At 51.2% G+C, this 24,452-nt stretch overlaps 3 protein-coding genes across 9 annotated transcripts; 1 reads left to right on the forward strand and 2 right to left on the reverse strand.

Moving 5' to 3' along the window:
* Nucleotides 1-137: 137 nt before the first annotated feature.
* On the forward strand, nucleotides 138-1,799 carry Sapcd1 (suppressor APC domain containing 1). 2 transcript variants are annotated; one of them, XM_046467829.2, is made up of 5 exons: nucleotides 138-483; nucleotides 713-853; nucleotides 1,327-1,422; nucleotides 1,528-1,617; nucleotides 1,704-1,799. In XM_046467829.2, the coding sequence occupies exons 1-5, from the start codon at nucleotides 220-222 to the stop codon at nucleotides 1,797-1,799; spliced, it is 687 nt and encodes a 228-aa protein (XP_046323785.1). In that variant the 5' UTR covers nucleotides 138-219. The 2 variants fall into 2 exon arrangements, 1 of the variants encoding a protein (XP_046323785.1); XR_006856902.2 differs by lacking the exons at nucleotides 138-483; nucleotides 1,704-1,799 and having other exon boundaries at nucleotides 490-853; nucleotides 1,234-1,422; nucleotides 1,512-1,553.
* Nucleotides 1,412-11,744, reverse strand: Vwa7 (von Willebrand factor A domain containing 7). 5 transcript variants are annotated; one of them, XM_046467832.2, is made up of 17 exons: nucleotides 11,393-11,744; nucleotides 10,832-11,080; nucleotides 10,211-10,492; nucleotides 9,632-9,728; nucleotides 8,947-9,057; nucleotides 8,322-8,517; nucleotides 8,034-8,203; nucleotides 6,313-6,425; nucleotides 5,957-6,073; nucleotides 5,354-5,539; nucleotides 4,691-4,823; nucleotides 4,421-4,573; nucleotides 4,216-4,308; nucleotides 3,672-3,973; nucleotides 3,454-3,593; nucleotides 3,064-3,238; nucleotides 1,412-2,952 (listed from the first exon to the last, which is right to left on the reverse strand). In XM_046467832.2, the coding sequence occupies exons 2-17, from the start codon at nucleotides 11,063-11,065 to the stop codon at nucleotides 2,788-2,790; spliced, it is 2,667 nt and encodes an 888-aa protein (XP_046323788.1). In that variant the 5' UTR covers nucleotides 11,066-11,080; nucleotides 11,393-11,744; the 3' UTR covers nucleotides 1,412-2,787. The 5 variants fall into 5 exon arrangements, 4 of the variants coding, with proteins under 4 accessions (XP_046323788.1, XP_058442582.1, XP_046323791.1 ...); XM_058586599.1 differs by lacking the exon at nucleotides 11,393-11,744 and having other exon boundaries at nucleotides 10,211-10,416; nucleotides 10,832-10,967; XM_046467835.2 differs by lacking the exon at nucleotides 11,393-11,744 and having other exon boundaries at nucleotides 10,211-10,532; nucleotides 10,832-10,967.
* Nucleotides 11,745-11,823: 79 nt separating this feature from the next.
* Vars1 (valyl-tRNA synthetase 1) lies at nucleotides 11,824-24,415 on the reverse strand. 2 transcript variants are annotated; one of them, XM_046467830.2, is made up of 30 exons: nucleotides 24,138-24,415; nucleotides 23,454-23,873; nucleotides 22,397-22,531; nucleotides 22,167-22,305; nucleotides 21,793-21,920; nucleotides 21,620-21,707; nucleotides 21,296-21,396; nucleotides 21,038-21,165; nucleotides 18,782-18,946; nucleotides 18,450-18,531; nucleotides 17,658-17,777; nucleotides 17,459-17,567; nucleotides 17,273-17,367; nucleotides 16,915-17,005; nucleotides 16,536-16,660; nucleotides 16,344-16,447; nucleotides 16,098-16,256; nucleotides 15,908-15,998; nucleotides 15,688-15,793; nucleotides 15,526-15,596; nucleotides 15,314-15,439; nucleotides 14,884-14,988; nucleotides 14,731-14,799; nucleotides 14,566-14,644; nucleotides 14,324-14,451; nucleotides 13,830-13,985; nucleotides 13,450-13,656; nucleotides 13,267-13,378; nucleotides 12,810-13,135; nucleotides 11,824-11,954 (listed from the first exon to the last, which is right to left on the reverse strand). In XM_046467830.2, the coding sequence occupies exons 2-30, from the start codon at nucleotides 23,838-23,840 to the stop codon at nucleotides 11,886-11,888; spliced, it is 3,801 nt and encodes a 1,266-aa protein (XP_046323786.1). In that variant the 5' UTR covers nucleotides 23,841-23,873; nucleotides 24,138-24,415; the 3' UTR covers nucleotides 11,824-11,885. The 2 variants fall into 2 exon arrangements, with proteins under 2 accessions (XP_046323786.1, XP_046323787.1); XM_046467831.2 differs by having other exon boundaries at nucleotides 21,620-21,704; nucleotides 24,138-24,414.
* Nucleotides 24,416-24,452: the final 37 nt, after the last annotated feature.

The raw sequence follows: 24,452 nt of genomic DNA on the forward strand, positions 1-24,452 counted from the left end.
TTGTTTCCTTAGGCAATCCAAAACAGAACAGGAGAATAGGACAGAGATGAAGCACCAAGCAGAATTCCACAGAGGAACCTGCCCTACCTCACTAAAAGTACATTGACACTGCTATGGGAAGACCCTCAGATTCTTCCCCAGGAGACTTCTTGAGAAAAAGCTACTTAAGAAAGGCCCTGTGAAAATAGAATAAAGAAATGAAAGAGGGGTCCAAGAGAGATGGTTTTCCCCCTTATCTATGAACACCTCAGCCTTAGACACCACAGAAAGGGGCCAGAGAGGCAGAATGGGTGTGAGGGAGGGGTTGAGGGGAGGGACCAGCTCAGGCCACAGCAGAGGGAGTGGCTGCACCTTCCTCACCTCAGAGCCATGGGGAGCCAGGGTTCTGGTGGGCAGCCCCTGGCACAGGCTCCCTACACAGTTCTGCTGCTGCCACTGGGAACAAGCCGAGAAGACCCCGGGGCCCAGAGCTTTTTTCTTTGGGTAAGTACTAGCCCAACAAGAGATCCCTTTCCTCAGATCTGTCCTTTATATTTCTACTCAACTCCAGGGACCCACAGAAGTAAGGTCTTTTCCCCTTGACCTCTAGGTCCTCAGTGGACGGTCTGGGCTTACATTCAGTAACCAGTGAACCCAGCCAGGGGTTATGCAATGGGCCATGGCCACAGCCCTGCTGTAGGACAAGTTAGCCTCTGCTTCTTGTGTGACCCAGCTGCAGAGGATGCAGGCTCTGGAGAGAGAGCAGGATGCCCTGTGGCAGGGCCTGGAGCTGCTGGAACATGGCCGGGCCTGGTGTGAAGACCATCTGAGGGAGGCACAGCAACAGCAGCTGCATCTGGGAGCCCTTGGTGAGGTAGGGACTGCCCCGTGCGGTAGAGACGGGGAGGAAGGAGCAGGAAGTATGTGGACATGGTCTGAGACCACTCTGGAAAGGGGAGAGTTAATGCGTAGGGATCATGAATTGGAGGCAACATTGGAATGACAGGATGCCACCAAGTGTTAGGTCCTGTTCATTGTTAGTGCTGGAGGAGGTTGGTCTGCATTCCATTCAGAGGGACATGATTTGGATCACTCCATGGAGTGGGGGAGTGGCCTCGGTTATTCCAATAGGGTAGGGATGGATAGGGAAGATCCATAAAGAACAGGGGAAAGGGGGATTATATTATTTGAGGGGGATGGGGATTGCATTGTCAAAGAGATGGAGAGTACTGGATTTTTCCAACTGCTTGGAAGGATACCGAGATGAGGGGATCCATATGAGGAAAGGAGTGGCCTGTGATGACATACGAGTGACAGCATGTTGTCAGCCTCCAACTCCTCCTTCAGAATTTTCTAACAGATTTACACTCAGAGCCTGGCGGCCCCCAGTTAGCCCAAATTCAAAAAGTGAACATCTGTTTGCAGAATCTGATTCAAGGAAAGGTGAGTTTATTGTTTTTAGTTTAGACTTTTGGAAATGGGAGAGAGAGGGATACTGTTGGGGTCAGTATCTCATTTAACGGAATTCACAGTGAATCCCACCACCAGTTCTCCCCACATCCATTGAACAAGGCCAGTTCCTGCACCACCCAGAACTGGAAGGAAGAGCCGTGGAAGCAGAACTTGTGGCAGCAACAGGTATTGGGGGGTCTTTCCCCAGAAGCTCTGGCCCCATGGGGTAGGGAACATTCAGATGCTCAGTCTATTTTTCTCTTCTTCTCCAGGAGTTATCAAAGCAGCAGAAAGGAAACATCCAGTCTCAAGAGGAGATGGCTCAGCTGAGCTGTCTCCAGGGGCAGAGAGGCCCTACCCTTGTGTAAACCCTTCTCAATCTAGTGAAGGAGCAGGTTGAGTCAGAACCTTCTCTCCTCATTCTGTCTTAACTCGATTGCAGTTCTTGGGTCAACAAAGTTCATATACCTTGGTATAATTTTATCCTCTACTCCTAAAAATTTCCATTTCATTTTCTTGATGTCTCATGCCCTCACTCTCTATATATGATATGCAAAAATGATCTTTCTTTGAAATCCCTTAGGGGAAAAGGCATGTTCATTGAAACCATCCTTCAGTTTTGAATAGAAAAAATAAAATAGAAGCTGCTCCAGAGTTTAAAATAAAAACAACTCTATAAATAATGCTTCCTGGCACTTACTTCCTTCCAAAACTAGTCTCCTCCCCACATATCTATCTACCTGAGCCTGGGAGAGCATGACTAGTTAATGCTCTAGATGCTACAGAGAAATAGAGATCAACTTTCTCAAAAAAAAAAAAAAAAAAAATATATATATATATATATATATATATATCTTTTTGGTTTCATTCCCACAAGGGTTATAGAAAGTGCATTGCCAGGAAATCCACTGCCTTCTATCCCAATCTTGGTGTTTTTTGTTTTTGGAGTGCTAGGTATGGAACCCAGGGCCTTGACCATGCTAAGCAAGTGCTCTAACCACTGAAAACATGATGTTTAAGAAAAGGAACCTGATGCAGTGGCCCATGCTTGTAATCCTAGCTACTTAGGAGGCTGATGTAGTAGGATCACAAGTTTGAGGCCAGCCTGGGCAACTTAGCAAGACCCTGTCAAAATAAAAAATAGAAAGGGCTGGGGCTCAGTGGTAGAGCATTTGCCTAGCATGCCTGAGGCCATGAGTTCAGTCCCCAACAGTGCAAAAGAAAGAGAAGGGACAAGGGCCAGAGAAAGAAAACACCCATCCAGCTGGGAGAAATAAAGTCCTGAGGCCTATCTCATGGTTTCACCAGTGGGGCAGGTTGAAAAGCTAGAGACTCATTCCTCTAGGTGCTGTTTTGTCACCAGGAGGCCAGGGTTAGCAGAAGTAGTACACCTCCCACAGTACCCCACCAGGGTCTGCCTGCCTTCCCTCCCCTAGCCCTTCCCTGAGTCACCAGAGTGGAGGAACGAAAAACAGGAGTGGTGGTGGTGACAACAGGCCCAGATGAGGCAGAGAGCTGGTCCTGAGAGGAGAGGAAGGGAAGGTCAGGTGTGCTAGAGCTTTGTCCAAATTAAAACTATACTGCCCTCCTCTTGCCCTGCTTCTCCTCAGATAGAAGGTGAAAGCACCTCACCTGCGGGGTCTGAGCCAGTACCAGGAGCCGGAGGAAGGCATGGGTCGGAGGCATTAGGCTGACTTCTCGACCCAAGGCAGTCACAGTCACCATCACCATGGAGTCCAGGGCTGCTGAGTCTGGGACTTCCAGCCACAGGCACCCCCAGGTGGATTCATTCAGCCCCAGATGAGCCCTTGAGAGTGGTTAGGAACATGGGGCTTAAAGCCCCAAGGAAAGCTCCCAATGGCTGAGAGTCTAGGTGTGAGCCAAGAGCAGGAAAGAGGATGGGGAACTCTCAGGGCTAATGGGAAGGGCTCAGGGGCAGGGTTTGGAATGAAGAGCGTGGGGCCACACCCCTAGAACCAACAGGTGGGGCCAGAACCCAGCAGGAGGGTTCAGAGGACTCACCTTGAGAGGTTGGAGGTGAATGCAAAGCTGGGGTTGACAGATATCCTAATATCAAGATCCTGAGGGACTGAGAAGCTGGTGATGCGGAGGGTGAGCAGGGCCTTGCTGCCTGGGGCCAAGAAACCTGGGGGACCACTGAGCTACAGAGAGAGGCCAGTCAGGGGAGAAGCCCGTAAGTTCTCACCAACCTAAGCCGGGACCTTCCCCTGAGGTCTCACCTCCAGAAGCACAGGGGCCACAGTGCAAGGCTGGGGGGCAATCCGGTGCAGGCCCTGCCCACCTCCATCCTGGCCAATCAGCTCCAGGGAGAAGGGTCCGGGGGTGGTCAGCAATGTAGGTGGCAGTGAAGCTGTGAGGAGACCTCGCTCTGGGGGTCCCAAGGGCTCCAAGGGCACCTGACCCAGCTTGGTGCCCTCTGGAACCCTTCTGAGGATGACATGAGAGAAATGTGGGGGAGAATCCCCAGGGTTGCCTCTCGAACCCAGCCCTGTCACTTCTACCAGCAGCTGGGTCTGGAGACCTGAGACAGGAAGGGAAAGAAGGGGAGGTCACATGGTGTATTATACAGAATCCACAAAGCTGTACACTTAGTTATGGCTCTTTACTCAATAAAAATGTGTATATAATGTGTCCATGTATGTCTGTGTATGTCTGTGTACACATGTATGTATATTTATATAAGTATACATGCTTACACATACATACACATACATTTACACACATAATGTACTTGAGTTGGGGGTAGACAGGGAATAGATGTACCTGCAACGGGCTGAGTCAGAGGGTAAAGGCCAGGGTGGGGTCCATCCTCCATGGGAATACCAAAGTGAAAGAGGAAGTCCAGGGAGGTCTGGGCTGGGGGAGGGTGAAGGCAGTCAGAGAGGTTCCTGAGAGGAATGTGCCTCAGATTGTTCTCTGAGCCCTGAGAGAACTTCCCTTCCCTTCCCAAGAACATCTCCCTCCTTACCTTGCACTCTTACCCGGGGGGTGCCCTCAGCTGTGACCTGGATCTCCCAAGTCCCTGCCTGTGGGGGGTCAGTCATGGTCACCATCCAGAACTGCCCAAAGCGGTGAGTATGACCCAAAGGACCCATACCTTCTTCCTGGCTCTGGAATATTCCTGGGATGGGGATAATAGATTGTCATATGAAACAAGCCCTGTATTTAGCACATCCCCCCTAGTTCTCCATTCTCCATCTACATTGTTCTCTCTGCCTTGAACCACACACAGAGGTACCAGCAGGGTTCTTGATCCAGAAGCTGCTGATCTCCCCATGCATCCGGACTGTGACCTTCTGGAGCAGCCCATCAACAATGAACACAAGTGGCTTGCCAGGCACTATGACAGGCGGTTCCAGAGGAAGAGTCACCTTGGGGGAATGGACAGGACCAAAATGTAGGGGAGAAAGTAAGGCATGGAATGAGTAGGAACAAAAGAGAAAGGCAGAGACAGAAAGACACCAAGTCACACAAGGAGAAGGAATACTAATGAGGGGAAGTTATTATGTTCAACAACAAAGCTGGAGGTGAGAGTTCAGAATGAGGCAGTCACTACTTGTTTGCCCTTAAAATATGGAAGAAGGACTGGGCTGGGAATATAGCTCAGTTGGTAGAGTGCACATGCACAAGGCCCTGGGTTCAATCTCTAGCACCACCAAAAAAAAAAAAAAAAAAAGATGGAAGGACTTTCTGTGACAGCCCTGAGGCACTGGAAGCCATATGGAAGGGAGGTTTACTAATCTGAAAAGGCAATGTGGAAAAAAGACAGCCATGGATCTCAGAAGGAAAGAAACTTCCTTGTCCACACTTCTGAATGAATGGCAACAAAGTTTAAGTGAGAAGCAGCACCACACTTCTCAGCCCAGAACAGAGGGCACCAGGCCCTCTGGCATCTACTTACCAGAGCAGCCATGCTCTCCCCAACAATGGCTGCCACGTCCCGAATGTGCTGGTCTTTGGTGAAGATCACCTCTCCTCCTGAGGCCAGGGCCACTGCTTCATATGGCTCAAAACGCACAGGGGATAGGACCTCACGCCGAGCTCGACCCTGAACCCTTGATGGGTCTTCAGTCACCAGGAATGTCACCTGTGGCCAGAAGACAGTCCAATGCTTGGGGTGTCCAAGTGCCATCTGGTATTATAAATAAGGATCCTTTCTGCTCAGAATTTCTCCAGATTGATGATTAGTGATAAAATCTTTCTGTCTATACTCCAGCTGCTTCCAGTCTCCTAATGATGCAACCCTCTGACCCTCAATAGTTGGCTGCCCCTTTGTAACCACCACGTTTCATGGTGGAATTTTAGCAACTAGTTTTCCAGTTCTTTAAATACTTTACTGTGCTGGTTCAAATATGAATTCAGCAGTATTAAGGATAGGACTATTGCTAAAGGTGTGGCTAGTTTGACCACCATAGTGTTGTGTCACTGTTGTTATGAGGTTATTGTCATAGGGTCTCTCTATTCTTGGGTGGCTATCACTGGGTCTCCCACCAGCTGTGCTCACCCTGCACCGACGCTCCTGACTCAGGGATTCCACCCGGTTGGTGAGAAAGGCATCCTTGGGGGAGGCATCAGTGAAGACAAAGATGTCTGAAAGTGGAGGTGTGTGCAGCAGGGCTAGCTGCCAGGGAGGAAAAGGGCTAGTGTTAAGAATTGCAGCAGCAGGGAGTTGACAGAGCCAGGGAGGACAGAGTAGAAAGGAATATGACCCTGGAACCTTGGAGTGAGGCTAGCAGAGCTAGGTTCTGAAGGGGTCCAGTGGAAGAGACTGGGGAGAATTCTAGCTCTATCTCCCTCTGGTGGCAGGGTCTGGAAAAGGCAGGACAAGTGGGAAGGGGAAGAGAAAGGGAAGGGTCAGACCTCCAGGGCAGATAGGCACATCTCAGGCTCATCTCCACCCCCCAAGGCGTGGATCTCATTTAGTCGCTGCCAGAAGCTGTGAGGATCACTGGTTGTAAAGACAGGGCCAAACCCTGGGTAGGAAGAAAGGACTTTGAGGTGAGTAGGAAAAGAGCTCCCCTTATTCCTACCCTGGCCCACATTCCAGTAGAGGCCTGCTGTGCTCCTGGGGTAGACAAATATTGAAATAACAATATTCCTTGCCTAGCATGCATGAGGCCCTGGGTCCAATCCCCAGTAAGAAAGAAAGAAAGGAAAGCAGGGTGCAGTGGCGTACACCTGTAATCCCAGTGGCTAGAGAGGTGGAGGCAGGAGGATTGCAAGTTCAAAGCCAGCCTCAGCAACTTCGCGATGCCCTAAGCAACTCAGTGAGACCTTGCTTCTAATTCTAAATAAAATGTAAAAAAGGGCTAGGGATGTGACTTAGTGGTTAAGTAACCCTGGGTTTAATCACTGGTACCAAAAAAAAAAAAAAAAAGATTATTCTTTTTTATTTATATGACTTAAAAAAAATTTTTTTTAGTTGTAGATGGACATGATACCTTTATTTAATTTAGTTATTTTTATGTGGTGCTGGGGATCAAACCCAGGGCTTCACACATGCAAGGTGAGCACTCTACTACTGAGTCACACCCCAGCCCTATATGACTTCTTATACTCATCAGAAGAGAAGGGCAGGGTCTGGCAGGGAAAGTGGGTCTCCACTCCCTTAAAATGGTGGCACTTCCTGTGATCTTGAGTGGACCTTTAATGGATACATGTGCCTGCATAAAAAAAAAAAAAAAAAAAAAAAAAAACCTAGGTCCTCAGTTTCCTCATCAGAAAAGCCAGAGAAAATAATAGTATTTACCTCACAAACTTATTAAGCGGACTGTATGAATTGATTTTGTAAATCTTAGAATAGTGCCTGGATGTAGTGCTAAAATCTTATTCATTTATTCTACCTTCATCAAACATGTAATAAGTCCCTATTAAATGCCAGTCACTATAAGACTTATAAGGAAAAAAGACAAACTTTCCCTTTAGGGAATTCTCAGTTTAGGAGGCATAAATGTATATGTTATGTATCTATAATACTTTTTTTTAAGTGATGGTATTGAACCTAGGGTTTCATGCAGGCTGGACAAGTGCTCTACTATGGAGCTAAAAACCTAGACCCCCCCAGGAGACACTTTATTTGGTCATTAACTCTGGGAGTTAGATAGGATAAAGTATGGTTGAAATCTACTTTATGGATGATTAAATTGAGGCCAAGGGAGGTTAAATGGCCAGCCCAAGAACACAGTAAGACTGGTAGACCCAGGCCTGATGGGCAGACTTCTAGTTCAGTAGCGAAAAAAAAAAACAAAACAAACAAAAAAAAAAAAACAGAATATAACTAGATATCTCAGATACTTCCCAAAGGAACAGATCCACCAACCCCTCATCTTCATCCCAATCTTTGTCTGTAGGAAATAGACAGTCGAAAATGACTTATTAGCAAGAAAGGTAAAGAAGGCCTAAGCATGGATTGTACATTAGACTTATGTAGAATGTTGCAATTTTGGAAACAGAAGTGGCATAAGTATCCCATAGAGGTTCATTCAGGAAGAGTTACTATGAAGACCACTTCCTCATCAGAGGTCTTTATCCCTTGCCCTGGACTTTCCTTCTCTCCACTACCCTGGCCAGACCCCAGTTACCTGGGTCATGGAAAGGCACCAGAATGTAGTGGACAGGCTCCATGGGACTGCCCTGCCGCTGCTCCATGATGTGGCGAGTTTGGATTTTGGCAGCATTGATCTCCTCACCCATGCTGCCAGTGGTATCCAGGACAAAGCTCAGGCTAGAGGCTGGGGTGATGTCCAGCAGCCTGGGGAGCAGGCCAAAAATACAGTGAAGGATCTGCATATTTGTCCACAGCCTCTAGTTTTTCAGTTCTCCCAGGAGCACCAACCCATCAGGGGACCCACCTCTAGGAGGCCACTAACCTGGAGAAACAGCTGTCTCCCAGGCGGCTTCTCAGGAGGCTAAAGGCCTGGATGGAGGCTAGAAGGGCCAGTTTTGCAGCCTGGAGATGCAGCATGTGGTGGGGGGAGAATCCTGGGGACGTGCTATCCTTGTTGATGCCACCCCGGGGTGGCTGGGAGCTGCTCTGGTCAAAATGGCCTCCATGGCTACATTTTCCTGGGTTGGGGAAAGAGATCTGGAGGGTGGAGGTTTAAAAAAGTCCCACTGCCTCCTAAGAAAATGGAGGACGTCAGACTTGATGTGACCCTCTAAGCCCTTACCAAAGCATAAGCACTGTAGAAGCAAACCTAGAATAAACATGGAGGGGTTAATCACATGACAGATCCCCAGATTCCTCCAGCCAGTCTCCCAACACTGCCCATAGGCAAAAGAAAAATCCTATAAGTGGAGCAAGAAGCTGCTCCCCACTCAAAGATCATGGCCTCTTCAGTGGGCCTTCATCCACCCATCCCATTCCCAATAACCTTTCCTAAGAAGTAATGCCACAGCAGATGGGGCAAAGGCCTACAGGACTAAAATCCTGTGTGAGTGTTCAAAGGAAATGACTTTCTCCCTTTACTTTTGGGAATCTTTCTTTTCTGGTACCTGGAGGTTTCGGGGGATGAGTTCCAAAGTAGCCAGAGGTGAGGAGTGTGAAGCCCAGCAAATTCCCGGGGCAGCTCAGTTCCTCACAATCAGCACAGGTAGGATTGCCCACTGGGAAAAGAAGACAGGGGCTAGAACCAAGCCTCAGTTACCCCAGGACTTTATCCTTGCCCACCCAACTTCAGTCCTTGCTCTGGGTTGGAATAAGGTAAAAGGGACCCTGGTTAGATATTCTGGAGTTCAAGGCTGGTAGCAGGACTGGATGTTTGAAACTGGGGCTGTGCTAGAAAACTCAGGAAGTGTTAGAATCAACTGTATGAGGATTCTGTCTTATGTGAGCTATAGTGAGGAAGGAAACTTATAATGAACAGGAGGAAGCTTCTGGGTCCTAGTTTAGCTGAGAGGCTGAGGGGGATTATGAGAGGTCATGGGAGTCACTGGGGGTGGAGGAGCAAGCCACATGAAAGATCAGTCTAAGGTCTACAGATCTGGTCCTGGCTGTTCTCCCATGTGACCCTGGCGAAGCCACTTAACTGACCTGGTCTTTAGTTGAACTAGGGGACCTCAGAATCCTTGCAGAGATGAAATGACATCTTATCCTATATGACCTCAGGACATGACACAGGGTGGACTGAGAGGTGGTGGCTCTGTGAGCTCCCACTTTACCACAAAGTCGTGGCCATACCTTGTGCCAGGCTCCAGAGCTCTTGCCGTGGCCAGAGGAGGTGAGGGTGTGGCTGCTGCTCCCCCAGTTCTACCCAGTTGCTGTGACTGTAGAAATCCTGGTCCCCGGGGAAAAAAGATAGGGAACAAAGCACTGGTCTGATCTTGTCATGAAATCCAGCTCTAACATGCCACTCCTTCAAATTCCCATCCAGAAAGTCTCCTCCCACCCCACTATTTCTGTGAGACACCCTCCACTGTTCTTCTCTCCAGAACAGAGCTTTGGAGGAGGAGGGCCACCCATCTTCCCATCTTGGGGGTCTAAGCCAAAGGCTTCTCAGTGGCCCACTGGGTCCTGCACACAGATGAGCTGCCCTCCCTCACCTCTCCCACTTGTTACTATCCTCTCCCTCCCTTTTCTCCAGCCATAGTGGCCCCCCAGGAAACACTACTGGTTTGGAAAGTAGGAAAGAGCCTCAGGTGCTGGCAAACAGTGCCCCACCCCTCTAGAGTAAGGAAAGACAAGGCATGTTTAAGGTCAGGGTCCACCAGGAAAGGAAAACTAAAGACCCCTCTGGCCATTCCCCCCACTCTGTCTCACCTGCAAGGCATGAAGCGCAGCCCCAAGGCGTTGGCGGGCCAGTGTGTGGTCAAGGGCTCTGGCTGCCACCAATGTCTCCTGCAAAGCCCCCATCAAGTGGGTGCGTCCCTGACTCAGATGCTCAGCATCAAAGTGCAGGTCAGGGTCATTCCTGGAAGTTGGCAGGAAGTCCTGGGCTGCATTGGCACGGGACACCTCGCCTAAGGCTGCTCGGAACCGCCGGGAAGGAAACCCAGGTCCAAAGTAAGCGGCAAAGAGGTCGTCAGCAAGAAGGGTTCGGCCCTGGTGAAAGTGGTAGGGGACAGGGGCTCCAGGGAAGCCCCTAGGATTGGATTATTGCCCACATTGTCAGCACTGTCGCTCAAGGCTGGTATAGGTGGATTAGAGAGCACTGGGCCTGAGGAGAAAGTGGGTAGCCTTGGACCTCCCTGACGGGGGATTCCCAACTTCAGGACCAGGACTACTAGGTATTGTTGCTGCAAGGAGGTGGAATGGGGAGGTGAACAGGTGGAGTGGGGAATGAACAGTGTCCCTTCTCTTGTGACCAAGGTCCTCAGGGAGCAGAAGTCCCAGAGAACTGGGGAATCTAGCAGGAATGTGAGGGGCCCTGGGGATGCTTACCAAGTAGTCCTCTAGACGAAGTGGGGGCTGGTTGGGTGGCGGCTGCTCCAGGAAGAGCTGCAGGGTGACATTGAGTGCAGCCTCCTCAGTCAGGTCCTGGTGGGTGATGGAGCCAGGGGCAGCCAGGAGGCTCCAGATGTTAGGAAAAAAGGCCGAAGTGGGGGGCAGCAGCAGTTGTAGCAGAAGCAGCACTGAGGGGCCCAAGTGGGACAGGGGCACCTCTGCAGAGAGCATGGCTGAAACATGGACCTAGGGGACAGAAGGCTCTCAAGGGAGGAGGAAACAGCAAATCTGATTGTTCTGTTTTGTTTATTTGTCTCCACAGGCACCTGCTTTAGTCACCTCCTTTCATTTTGGCTAAATGCCTCATTTGCTCCAGGCTGGCTTCCCCACTGTCACCCAGATAGCCTGAGGGCCTTATCAAACCCATAGATCTGAAAGGAATGGGGTCCAAAGCTCCTTCCCCAGGTTCTCTCACAGTCCCAACCAAGTTCCCAGCCCTGCCCCAGGAACACCCCCATGCATAAGAAATCAGAATCTCCTCTCAGGCCTCTCCCCTACCTGGTTGCTGGGTCTCCTGAGCAGGACTAGCTTGGGTGTGGCGTCACAGGGCACTTAGGTCAGAGTTATAATTAACCAGGCCTCTGTGGAGGGGGAAGGAGGCCCCAGGAGCCAGGGGGCAGGACAGACAGCCCCTGGCCCTCTACTCATGACCTGCCCAGGGCCACAAGCAGAGGCCGGCAGCAGGGCGGCACCAGTGCTGGCTTTCTCCAGCTGCAGTGCGGAGGTGAGAAGAGCTGGGAAGGAGGAAGGGAGCAAGCAGCATGACTCAGGCCTGGCGAGGTGCCAAGGACAGACCCAGACGCACCCTTCTGCCCACCAGGACCTGCCTGGATCCCAGCCTGCAGCTACGCCAGCAGTTTTTGAGGCCTTAGGAACCCAGCCCTCTGCACCCACTCCCACCCCCACCACATTCACAGATAAGAGATGAGTTTGTGGCAAAATATTTTATTGCTGCCATCCCATGGTGGGCTGTGAGGATTGAAGTTGGGTGTCACAGCATCTTCTGGAATAGGGTGATGGCCTCATCCATCTTCCTGAGCTCTGCCTCTGTCTGTTGGAGCTAGAGATGGAATGAGGGGAAGAGGTGAGGACCCAGGCCCAAGGAGAAGACCTGAACACCAGGATAGCAAAGGGGTTCAAGCTGGAAAGATGGGTGAGAATCACTAGCAGGGAGCAGTTCCAGGACTATGTGCTTGGCTGTCACCTTCTCCCCAATTCCAGTCTTCCCACCAGCACCTCCCCACTCTCTTCCACCAGGACCCTGCCACGTAGATCTTCCCTTTTCTTATAGTCCTTAGTAACCAAGGTTGAAGGGATTCAGAGCCCACACACCCTGTTCAGCACCCTCACCCAGGCAGGAAAGCACAGGCTGACAGGAAATCATGTTACCTGTCGGCGGCGGTAACCCAAATGGTAATGCTGCCTATTCAGAGAGTGCTGAATGAGTTGAGTGAGATAAACCTGTCAGCCAACACCCTTGCTCTTAGGTTCAGGACTGTTTTTCTCTGGTCTATGTAGTTTACCCACTGCCGTTCCCTGGAGGGATCTTAGCTGCAGAGGGTCTGCAGAGGGGCTTCACACCAGGAGATGATCCTGACTTTCTGAGGTCAGCCCAGTGAGCTACAGAAGTAGAAGTAGGTGCTAGACCTGGGGCTCCTTACTGCACGTGGGTGCCAAATCCAACCCCATGTGGAATGTGGGTTTCTACATTCTGGGAGCTGGGGGTCTAACTGGGAAACAGGATGCCTGATTCTAAGTCTGCCTCTCTCTCCAACCTGCCATGTAACCTTGCATTGGGTCCTTTACCCACAGCGGTTTCTTATGTATATAGGGAGGGGGCTGCATGGTCACTGCTCAAGGGGCCTGGGGATAGATGGAGCTGACGGTGTGGGAAATGCCCACCCACACCACAAACCTTGGCTTCGTCTGCCTCCTGGACTTCGAGGGGCACCTTGACAGAGTAGCCCGAGGTAGAACGTCGCTCCCGCAGACGCTGGGCCTGCCGTTGGGCCTCACTTCGCTTAGCCTGCAGCTTGCCCAGCTCCCGGGCTGGGTCCACCAGGCCCTGCAGCTGCAGGTGGATTGAGCATCGGTCAGAGGCCAGGGCCACTGCGCAGCCTTGTGGTGCAGGAGCCCCCAACGCCAGGACAGCCACCACACCCGCACTGGCTAGTGTCTGCACGTAGCCTGACACTGCCGATGCAAGAGTGCCTGTGGCCTCATCAGCCACTTCCAGGAAACCTACAAGGGAGAAAGGAAGGTGAGATCTGGCCACGAGGAGACAGGAGACTAGACAGCCACAGCTGGACACTGGTTTCCTAGAGTGGGCTGGGGACAGTGGGGCAAGGTAGACATAAGGGCCTGAGGCTCACAGTCGGGCCGGATCCGGGTTAGGTTGTAGTCTGCACGCAGGGAGCGCACAACTCGGGTGATGCTTAGCGCCAGCTCAAGGGCAGCTTCTGCCTCAGGGTCTTTCCAGGAGCACTGTGGGATGGAGGAGGAGGTGAGGGAGGCCTGGGAGTGAGCTCGAGTCCCCTCCAGACCATACCCCATACCTCTGCAGGCTCTGGGTAGGGGGTAACACAAAGACTAGCTGGAGCTTGTGGGGTCCGCCGGGGCAGCCTCTGGTAGAGTTCCTCTGTCACAAAGGGCATGAAGGGTGAGAGCAGCCGCAGGCCAACATCTAGGCAGGTGTAAAGGGTCTGGCGGGCACATTCAGCTGCCACCTGGTCCACTCCATTCAGGACAGGTTTTAGGCACTCCTAGGGGATAGGGAGGTACAAAGCTCAGATTGGAGATCGAGCCTCAAGCCCTCACGTGACTATAAGGACTGGCAAAGGAATGGGTTGGCTTAGATCTCACAACCAACCAGTGACAGAGCTGGGCCCAGAGTTCAGCAACCCCCATGCCCTACCCCACCTCAGTTTCTTCTTACCAAGTAGACATCACAGAGCTCATAGAGCCAGAAGCTATACTGGGCGGTGGTGACAGCTGGGAAATCATAGGCCTGGAAACCTTCATTGCTGAGCCTCACAGCCTCAGCCAGCCGACTGCGGATCCAGCGGTCTACCAGGCTCTCGTGGCCTCCAGGCTTAGGGGAAAGGGGTATATCAGCCAGCAAGCCACCATATGGAGGGAGGAGCCTGAACCCCACAATGGTAGGAATCATGGTAAGTCTCCATTCCAGAAGTAACTGAGCATGTGCCCAGTGTCTGGGAAAAACAAACAGGTTTCCAGCCACCTCAGGGATGACCCTAATACCTGTTACTATCTATCTGTCTCTGTTCCCTAGCTACATAGAGGACCCTCAGGGACTGGGGCTTGGGTTCCTGATCCTACAGCTGCAATCCTCGCACAACTATGCTTGATAGCTGAGGGAAAGGGGCATAGTCTATGTGGGTGCGTATTCACTGCCCATCAGGCCCTCACCTTGGAGGTAGGTGAGGGCACAAAACCCTTCCCAAGGCCTCGGAGAGCAAACTTGGTGGCATTCCAGAGCTTGTTGCAGAAGTGGCGGTAACCCAATATTCGGTTCACATCAAGGTTGATGTCACGACCTAGGTGAGGGATAAAATGAGAGTCCTCACCATTCTCCTTCTTGGCCCAGGCTCTCCAGAAGCCCAGGGCACAGGAGAGAGTGGGCCTCTGGGAAGGAGGCATGAAGGCCATACCCTGGGATGTGTAAGCGCAGAGTCCAAACCGGAGAGCATCAGTGCCACACTCAGGAATCCCCATGGGAAAGTCTGCCTTCTGTAGGAGGAGGCAGATGGAGGAGCCTCCTGTCAGCCCTGCCCACATTCTACTCAGGCTCCACCCCAGGGCCCTGCCTTCTGTACCTGCCCTTCCTTGGCCTTCTCCACCTCACTAGGGTCCAGGTTGCTGTTCAGTAATTGGTCATGGAGGCCCTGACAATGGAGGAGAAATAGTTAGATAGCTGTGGCCACGGCCCCAGAGCTAATTATTCCCAATGGTCCAAGACCCAGTCCTACCTGCAGGGAGACTCCGTGGATGACATCCAGGGGGTCAATGACATTGCCTAGAGACTTGCTCATCTTTCGTCCATGAGCATCACGCACAATGGCATGGAGGTAGACCTGACAGGCAGGAGGCAAGAAGAACAGTGAGGTTCAGTCCCTCTCATAGCATCAATGCCCCCTACCAGGGTCTGCCCCACCTTAGATCCCACTGAGTTATCCCCATCAGCTCATTCAGCAAATAAATCAGTAGAAGCTCTTTCTCCTCTGGAAAGAGAAAGCCCTAAGCCAAAGCACAGAAATCACTAAGTGGAGCCCAGGCTGGATTTCGACCCCACCCATTGGGACCAGGCCCATCCACAGCTGTCTGGGCAGAGCCTGAGCTGCAGCATAAAGGGGCAGGAGAGGAGGGAGGAAAGTGGGAGGGTCTTGGCCATCTTCACACCTCTCTGAAAGGCAGCCTGCCGGTAAGTTTCAGGCCAAGCATGACCATTCGAGCCACCCAGAAGAAGAGGATGTCGTGACCCGTCTCCAGCAGAGTCCCCGGGTAGAACACACTCAAATCTTCTGACTGCGGGCAGACCAAGGTGTGAACGAGAGTCAAGTACCCTCTCTTTCAAGACCACAACCCACCCTAGTCTAGCCCCAGGAACACACCTGGTTGGGCCAGCCCAAGATGGAGAAGGGGAAGAGGCCGGAAGAGAACCAGGTGTCCAATACATCCTCATCTGAGGGAAGCCAAACGTCAGAGGTCAGAGGAAATGGACCTAAGGGTCAGAGCTCCAGCTCTGCCAACTCACCCCTAAGGCCCCTTCTTGCCTTGCTGGAGGCTAATCTTATCAGATGACACTCCAAACTCCTTGGCTGCTTTTTCTCGGGCCTCCTCCTCACTGCGTCCACTCACCCAGTACCGCCCATCGGGGTCCTGCCAAAGGCGGAATGAGTTCCCATGGGGTGTTTCTGCCTTGCCCCAACCACTCCCCAACCCAGGGCCCAACAAACCCAGTTCCCCAGGCACCTAGCTCTGGCCCATCCTTACCTCCCCAGGAGGTACCGCTGGGTCATTGACAGTGATGAAGTAGGCTGGGATGCGATGGCCCCACCACAATTGCCGGGAAATGCACCAGTCCCTGCAAATGGCCAGTAGTGGGGAAAGTGTCAGGGAGGCCTGCAAGTGTCCCTTCCCATGTTCCTCAGCCAGCTACCTCACACTGAGGGGCCCTACACACCGGATATTGTCCATCCAGGAATGCCACGTTCGTTGATGGGTCTCAGGCAGAATGCGGAGGTCTCCCCGGGTCACAGCAGCACTGGCAGCCTGGGCCATCTCCCCGCAGCGCACATACCACTGTGGCCTTAGCAGAGGCTCCACTACATCCTTGGAACGGCTGGGAGTGCAAGTGAGGTGAGGAGGCCAAGCAGTGAGCACCTGAAGGAGCTCCCCACTTCCCACCATACCTGGTCCCCACCCTCACTTGCAAAGTGGCACCACCATGGGGTTGTCCTCAATGCCACGAAACAGTCCTTGCTCTTTCAGTGCTGCCAGAACTGCCTTCCTGGCCTCAAATCTGGGCAGGCCCTGAGTAGGAAAAAGGCCTCATCATGGTGATGCCTAGGCATTCCCCAACTTCCCTCAACCAGGGACACCACACCCCAGGCAGCCTCACCAGGAAAGGTGGGGGTACATTGACAAAAGCCCCATGGGAATCCATGATACTGATGGCCTCCAGCCCATGACGCTGCCCAACCTCATAGTCATTCTGGTCATGTGCAGGGGTGATCTTCACCGCACCTGAAGTATAAGAGAAGGGCCAGGGTCCCAAGGGACTCTGTGGAGTTTCTTCCCACATTCATCCCTTGTGTTGAGGGATGTGGCTCTCAGATCACCCTAGCCCCTGCTCCCTAATATGGTCTACTGAGAGAACCCAAGTCCTGCCTCTTTGATTAGATTGTTTTCTTTTTTTTCCAAGAAAGATGAAGGTGGTTGAGAGAGCCTTGTGGGGCTCCAGTCTTTTCCTCTTCCCACAGGACCAGCCCTTTGCTTACCTGTGCCAAATTCCATGTCCACAAAATCATCAAAGACAATAGGAAGGCTCCGAGACAGAAATGGATGGATCACGCTCTTTCCCTTAAGGTGCTTGGGACAGAGGAAAATGTCAAAATGTACAAGGGCTAGACCTGAGTCTCTCCTACCCAGGTCCTTAACTGATCCAAACTCCCCCAAAATGTTCAATGATGGCTCCATCTTCAGGGTTGGAAAAGGAGCCAGAAGATGAGGTTTTAACTTAATTTCCCTGGTTGTCAGTCATAAGCATTAATCCCTACCCCCCACACCCATAAGCATGGGAATCCCTTTTACCCCAGAATTCTTCTCCCCCGATTACAGGCAGTGCTTTCATCCCACCTGGTATCTGGGATCTTTGGGGTGCACAGCTACAGCCACATCTCCCAGCATAGTCTCAATCCGAGTTGTTGCCACCACCACCTCTTCATCGCTGTCTGTGGTGACAGAGGCTTTATGGTCTCAACCCTGGCCCCTTCTTGCCCCCCTACTCAACTGGCCCAGAATCCTAGTGTCCTTGGCTCTCACCTGAGCCTTGGACCTTGTAGGCAAAGGAGATGAGGACCCCAAACTCCACTTTTTCCTTATAACCAGGAACAGAGAGCAGGGTGCGACCTGTCAGCTCCTTCTTATCCACCTGCAAGAAGGGTAGTTAGAGATTTGGCCTAGGGGATGGGGCTGGGGCTGTACTGCTGATGGGAGACAGGCTGAAGGGATGTGGGTGTACCTCAATGTCAGAGATGGCAGAGTTGAGGGTACAGGACCAGTTGACAAGGCGGGTACTGCGGTAGATGACACCTTCCTCATGAAGTCGGACAAAAGCCTCTGTCACAGCTGCTGTCAATTTCTGGGGTGAAGCAAGGGTAAGTCAGAAAGTTGGATCATGGGGCTGGGGGTGTGGCTCAAGCGGTAGCGCGCTCGCCTGGCATGCGTGCGGCCCGGGTTCGATCCTCAGCACCACATACAAACAAAGATGTTGTGTCTGCCGAGAACTAAAAAATAAATATTAAAAAATTCTCTCTCCCTCTCTAAAAAAAAAAAAAATGTTGGATCATGAGTCCGAAGGTTAGGCACACATCCAAGATCCAAGGCAGCAGGATCTGGCTTGTCCAGAGTCCCATCAGCCAGGACCCCTTGAAGAGAAAAGTAGTTCTTGAGAGAGAAACATGACTATTGAACACAACAGCAGGCAACAAGCCTGGTGATGTTGGAAATGGCAAGGGAGCCACTTGGATGGGGATCAGGTGCTGGTACAAAGCACATCAGGAGTTCAGGATCCATGGGAGAAGGAGGCCAAATAAGGAGGCCAAATTTATCCATGGAGTTCCAGGATAGGAACAGAGAATAAGAAGGGCTGTGAGGGGGGCTAGAAAGTGGCGTTTGTAGCTGAGGCCTCAGTGGTATCCTAGGACTGGGCTCACTTCCTGGGAGAAGGATGCAATGTGTGCTCTCTTCTATGAGTGCCCTACCCTGGGGAGCTGCCCACTCCCACCCCAGTCCTGAGACCCCTCCTGCGCACAGGGTCCATGGTGAAACAGGCTCGATCCCAGTCCAAGGAGCTGCCAAGTTTCTTCAACTGATGGTAAATCCGGTCACCTTTCCTAGAAGTAAACAGATGGGCAGGGATCAACACTCAGGCATGGACTGGAGGGAGACATGGGTGGCAGATGGAGCAGCATGGGATCACTCATCTTTCTGAAACTGATCTGGGTCCTGGAGCCAAATGACCCTCTGTTTCGGTGAAAGGATTTGAACCTGCAGCCAAGGATCCCAGGTAACAGAGGTCTTTTCTGGGCAGGGAGGGGAGAGGGAAGCAGGGCTGTGATTCCCATGGGGATGCTGCATACTCACTCTTCCTTCCACTTCCAGACCTCCTGCAGAAAGGCCTCTCGGCCCAGCTGGTGTCGGCTCAGTCCCCGCTCCCGCCACAGTTTCTTCTCCACCACCACCTGGGTGGCAATGCCTGCGTGGTCACAGCCTGGGTTCCACAGGGTGGTCTCCCCGCGCATGCGGTGCCTGTGGGGAGGGCATGAGGGTCAAAGGATGAGCTGGGCTGGCACCAAATGAAGAAAAGGCTTCCAGGCAGGGAGTTGGGGGATGCTTGGGAAAGAAGCAAGGTAGAGCTGGAAACACCCTAATTCTCAAGACTGGAAAGAATAGTGAAGGCAATCTGGAAAAAGAACCCAAGAGGAGGCTCTTGCCCAACTAGACAGCAAGACATGAGAAAGTTATGATTATGAAAGTAAGTTACCACATAGAAACAAAATGATAGATTTGGGGTAAAAAACAGTGTCAGGAAACAGATCCAAGCAAACTCAGCATTTGTGAAAGGTAGCATTTCACATCCGCAGGATAAGAACAAATTATTTAATAAACTTATTTAGGCCAATAAGCCAATTATTTGAAAAAAGTGTGCCTACTTTCTTCTTCTTCTTCTTTTTTTTTTTTTTGTAAAATATTTATTTTTTTGGTTGGACACAATACTTCTATTTTATTTATTTTTATGTGGTGCTGAGGATCAAACCCAGGGCCTCACATGTGCTAGGCGAGCACTCTGCCGCTGAGCCACAACCCCAGCCCTGCCTACTTTCCAATATTCAAGTTCTACACATATCAAATAATTCAATATAATAAAACAGGAATGGGCATCTAACTCAGTGGTAGAGCACATGCCAAGCATATTGAGCAAGGTTTTCATCAGATGAAAACTAGGAATAATCATCAATAAAAAAGTGATTCCACTATAGTACACCCAAACTATGGAATACTATAGAGGAATTAAATAGAATGGGACTAGCCAGGTGCGGTGATGCACACCTGTAATCCCAGCAATTTGGGCTGAGACAGGAGTTCAAAGCCAGCCTCAGCAATTTAGCGAGGCACTTGGCAACTCAGCAAAACCCTCTCTCTAAATAAAATATTAAAAAGGACTGGGGATATGGCTCAATGGTTAAGTACCCTTGGGTTCAATCCTTAGTACCAAAAAAAAAAAAAAAAAAAACAAGAATGGGACAAGAAAAGATTTCCAAGAGCCGGATGTGGTGGAGCACGCCTGTAATCCCAGCAGTTTGGGAGGCTGAGGGAGGATCATAAGTTCAAAGCCAGCCTCAGCAACAATGAAGCACTAAGCAACTCAGTGAGACACTGTCTTTAATAAAATACAAAAAAACTGGGCTGGGGATGTGGCTCAGTGGTTAAGTACCCCTGAGTTCAATCCCTGGTACCAAAAAAAAAGATTTCTAAGAGAAATTGTTAAGTGTAAGAAAAACATTTTATAATGACATGTTTTATGTGCACCCTTTCTATTAAAAGACAGAAGTAGCCAAATATGGTGGCACATGCCTATACTCCCAGCTGCATAGGAAGCTGAGGCACGAGGACCATAAGTTCAAGGCCAGCCTAGGCAACATGGTGAGACCTTGTCTTAAAAGAAATGGCTAGGAATTGGGCACAGTGGCACATGCCTATAATCCCACTAATTTGGGAGGCTGAGGCAGAAGGATTGCAATTTTGACTCAGCAATTTAGTAAGGTCCTCAATAACTAAGTAAGACCCTGTCTCAAAATAAGAAAATAAAGTTGTGTGCAGTGGTGCACACCTGTAATCCCAGTGGCTTGAGAGGCTGAGGCTGGAGGATCATAAGTTCAAAGCCAGCCTCAGCAACTTACTAAGCATTTTAGCGAGACCCTGTCACAAAATAAAAAATTAAAAAGGCTGGGGCTGTGGTTCAGTGGTTAAACACTCCTGGGTTCAAAAAAAGGAATAAACAAATAAAATAAAAAGGACTGAGGATGTAGCTCAGTGGTAAATAGCCCCTGGATTCAATTCCCTGTACCAAAACAAATAAACTTCCCCCTCCCCATGCAAATTCCTAACATGTCCTGGTCCAAAAAAAAAAGGATAGGAAGGAACCTGTAAATGAGGTGCAAGATGGGATTACTTGACTAGGGTGCTAAATGATCAGATGGAAGTGACAAGGACAGAGAAGTATAATGACACTGGGGGACAGATTAGCGCCAACATGAGATGCCAGAGGGAAAAGTCTGAGAAGTGAAGAAAGGCAGGGAGGGCAGAAGGAACCATCTGGAGGTATAGCCAGGAGCTCACCATCGAGTCAGGGAATCCTGGATGGCGTTGGTGAGTGCATGGCCCAGATGCAGGGAGCCTGTCACATTGGGGGGTGGGATGCACATCATGAAGACCCCTCGGGAATTTGGTGTTGACACGCTAGGACGCTGACAGTGGAAAAGATGGGCATGTGCTAAGGCTTTAAGTCACCTCACCTGGCTCCCTCCCAGGCAATGAATCCTTTAGCCCTTCCCTTCCCCATCCCGCTCAGGGGTCTGGGCAGCAGCGCCCACTCACCCCGTACTCTGGCTTGAAGAAGCCCTGTTTCTCCCACCAAGGATACCAGGCAGCCTCCACATACTGAGGACTGTAGGAATCTGGCATATTGGCATTGACATCTGGGGAAAGGATGGGGGGGGGGGGGCTCAAAGAATGGCCAGGGAGGAATGGGCCAGCACAGATGGAGCAGGACACATCACAGAACAGGCATCAGCATTCCCTAAAAACCCTTACCAAGCAAAGTGCAAAGAGCCAGGACAGTGAAAAAGGAGTAAAAACCAGGAAGAATCCTTTTCAGTTGGGGGGTATGTGGGGGTCTCCTCCCCTTCCCTTTCCTGGTACCTTTCTTTTCCCCAGGTGGGGTTGGGAGGTCATAAGTAATGACCCCAGGATCCCGTTTCTCCTTTTTCTCTGCTTTTGGTTTCTTCTGCTTGGGAGAGAAAAGATAGAGGCCCAGACATCAGCCACCCACCATAGCACAAACCCTTCTTCTAGCTCCACCCTTAGCCTCTCACCTCCCCTGGGGGTGGCTGCTGCTGTTGGATCTTCTGCTTCTGCTGGAATTTCTCTAACTTTTCCCGCTTCTTTGCCTCTTTCTTGAGTTGAGCAGCTGTCTTTGGGGGTGCAGGGTCTCTCTCAGGTCCTGGAGAGAAGCACAGAAATTCAGAAGTGAACCTGGATCCTCTGTGAACAGTGCTACTGTGTTTCAGAAGAACTACTTCAATTGCATAAATGCTCTCTTGCACTGACGTTCCACCATATCCCGCCCACCCCTGCCTGCTAACAGGCCCCTAATCCAGTGATTTAGTTATTCCTAACAGGAAAAAGCAAATAAGTTCCATGGAAAGCCCCAGCGGAGCATATATTCACAGCCCTTCCCTCTGCTCACCTGGCTGTTGAGAGAGAGACCTGGTCCCTGCATACAGAACTACATCTCCTAGCACAGCCCGGAATTCTGGCTGCCGAATACATGTGATAAACCATCGAGTCACATTACCCCAGATCCGGCGGGCAGAGGGGTCCAGGACCTGGGAGGAAAAAGAAATGACTGTCTTTCATCACTCTATAATGAAGTCTGAGAGAAATAATGTTATTCCTCCCTAGGCCCCAATGACTCACATATCGGAAGGGTAGTAGCAAAGCAGTCACAGCTGCCAGGTCGGCCAGAGTGGGAGCATCCCCAGCCAGGTAGGTGTGCAGCCGAAGCCACTCCTCCAAGGGGCTCAGGGCCTTGCCCAGGGCCCCCAGTGCAGCCTGCAGGAAGGGGAAAGGATGTGAGATAGAACTTAGCTCACTTTAATCCCACCTTATCGCCCACCCCAACCTGATCCATTTGGCCTCCCTCTACTCCCGCAAATCACCACCTGAGACCAGTACATTTTCACTCAAGTGGTCATGAGAAAAATATTTCTGGCTGTGGATAAAACACATGCTTGACATGCACTAGGCCCTGGGTTTGATCCCTAGCAATTGCCAAGTCCCAGGGGATCAACAAACATATTCTATTGAGAGAAGGATAAATTAGCAAATATATAATGTGTTACCCTTTTTTTTTCTTAATTCCTATCAGCAAATAAGCAGGCTGAAAATAACAGGGTTTTGCAGGACAGAGAGACTCTATTTTAGATAGGGTGATCAGGATAGGAAGGAACAAGCCAGGGTCCACATCACATTCATTCATTCATTGGAGAAACACTGAGTGTCTACCATTTGCTCAATACTCTGCAGGAGGCAGAGTTTTAAGTATACTAAGACACAGCCCTACAGTGGAAGGATTTAGGTGCAATTTAGGGATTATCTCTCTTCTCCCTCACTTCCTTTCCTCATTTCATTCCTCCTTTATCTCCTCCCAGCAACTGTCATCTTTCCCTCACCCAGGTTTTCCCTACAATTCAAAGTAACTTTTATCCTCATCAGTTTCAGACTCATCAAACTTTTTTTCCATCCAACTTTTATTAGGAAACTAAAACGCCAGGCACTAAGGCTGCACTTCGCACACATCTTTTAACCTCATTACATCAGTGAGACACAAATTACATCAACTTGCATTTTCATAGACATATGCAGACAAGGCTCAGAGAATTAAAAAAAAAAAAAAAAAGTGCCCAAGGTTACTACACCACCAATCCTTCCTTCCCCAGAATTTTCCCCTTCCCTCATCTCTCCTCCCACTCACCTGGGGGTCTTGAGCTGGACTTCGGAGTCCCAGCGCTGGCAGCGTTGCCCCACATGCAGCTGGTATCAGCTCTGTATCAGCATAACTGACCCATTGTTGGACAAGGACAGCTGCCCGGCTACCCCCAGGTCCCCCCAGGCCTGCTGGCCACAACAGCTGGGCCACAGCTGTGGCTCCCCAAACCCAGAGTCCACCCGGACCTTGCTCCAAGGCGGGCAGGCGGGGTGGGGGAAAAGGAGTGCGGCTGGTGGGAGGCGGCTGGAGACAGATGCGAGGGTGGGCTCCTCCCCATCCAGGACCCTCCCCAGCCTCCCCATAGCGAGCGGCTATGAGGGCTCGAAGGCTGGGGAAGGCATCTGGGTGAGGGGAGACGTAGAGGATGGACATGGTTATGTGAGGGTCCGGACGAGTTGGAGAAACCTAAGGAGAAGAGATGGAAGACTGAGGAATCCTGAAAGTCCCATATTTGAAGAGAGGGAACCCCATAAGGGAGTTCCTCTGTCGCAGGAGTCTGACGAGGTTTCAAAAGCCTACGGGCCTGGCTCTAAGTAGAAGAGTGACAATGGAAAGCGCCTGGAATTGAGGAGATGGGGCGGGCACGATCGCCCGGCCTCAGGAGTGTGGGAATTTCGCTGGAGCCGGTCCGCGTCCGGTAGGACGCAGGTTCGGGTCGCGTGTACGTACTGGAGGGAGGTGGTCAGACTGAGTCGGGAATCCCCCTCGAAATCGGGCGCCAGCCGCTGCTGGACAGGCCGGCGGCCCGGGAGGAGGCGTCGGGCGGGCAGATGGTAGGCGGTTCTCCAGAAGACCCTAGCTCCCGCGACCGCCGCTGGGGCAGTCGGCGCCCACGTGGTCCCCCCTTTGTGACAGCAAGCGTTTCCGGGCCGGCGGGTCCTGGCAGGGGAGGCGTGGCCCTGCCTGGGGAAGCGCACGCTTTCCCGCCCAACCCTGCCTAGGGAGCCAAGGCGCTCGCCACGCTCGCGAGAAATGGCGCGGGCC

Source organism: Marmota monax, unplaced genomic scaffold (genome assembly GCF_021218885.2).
Source record: "Marmota monax isolate L192 unplaced genomic scaffold, Marmota_monax_Labrador192_F-V1.1 WCK01_AAM20220418_F8-fsc00404, whole genome shotgun sequence".
In the NCBI taxonomy this organism is placed as follows: domain Eukaryota; kingdom Metazoa; phylum Chordata; class Mammalia; order Rodentia; family Sciuridae; genus Marmota; species Marmota monax.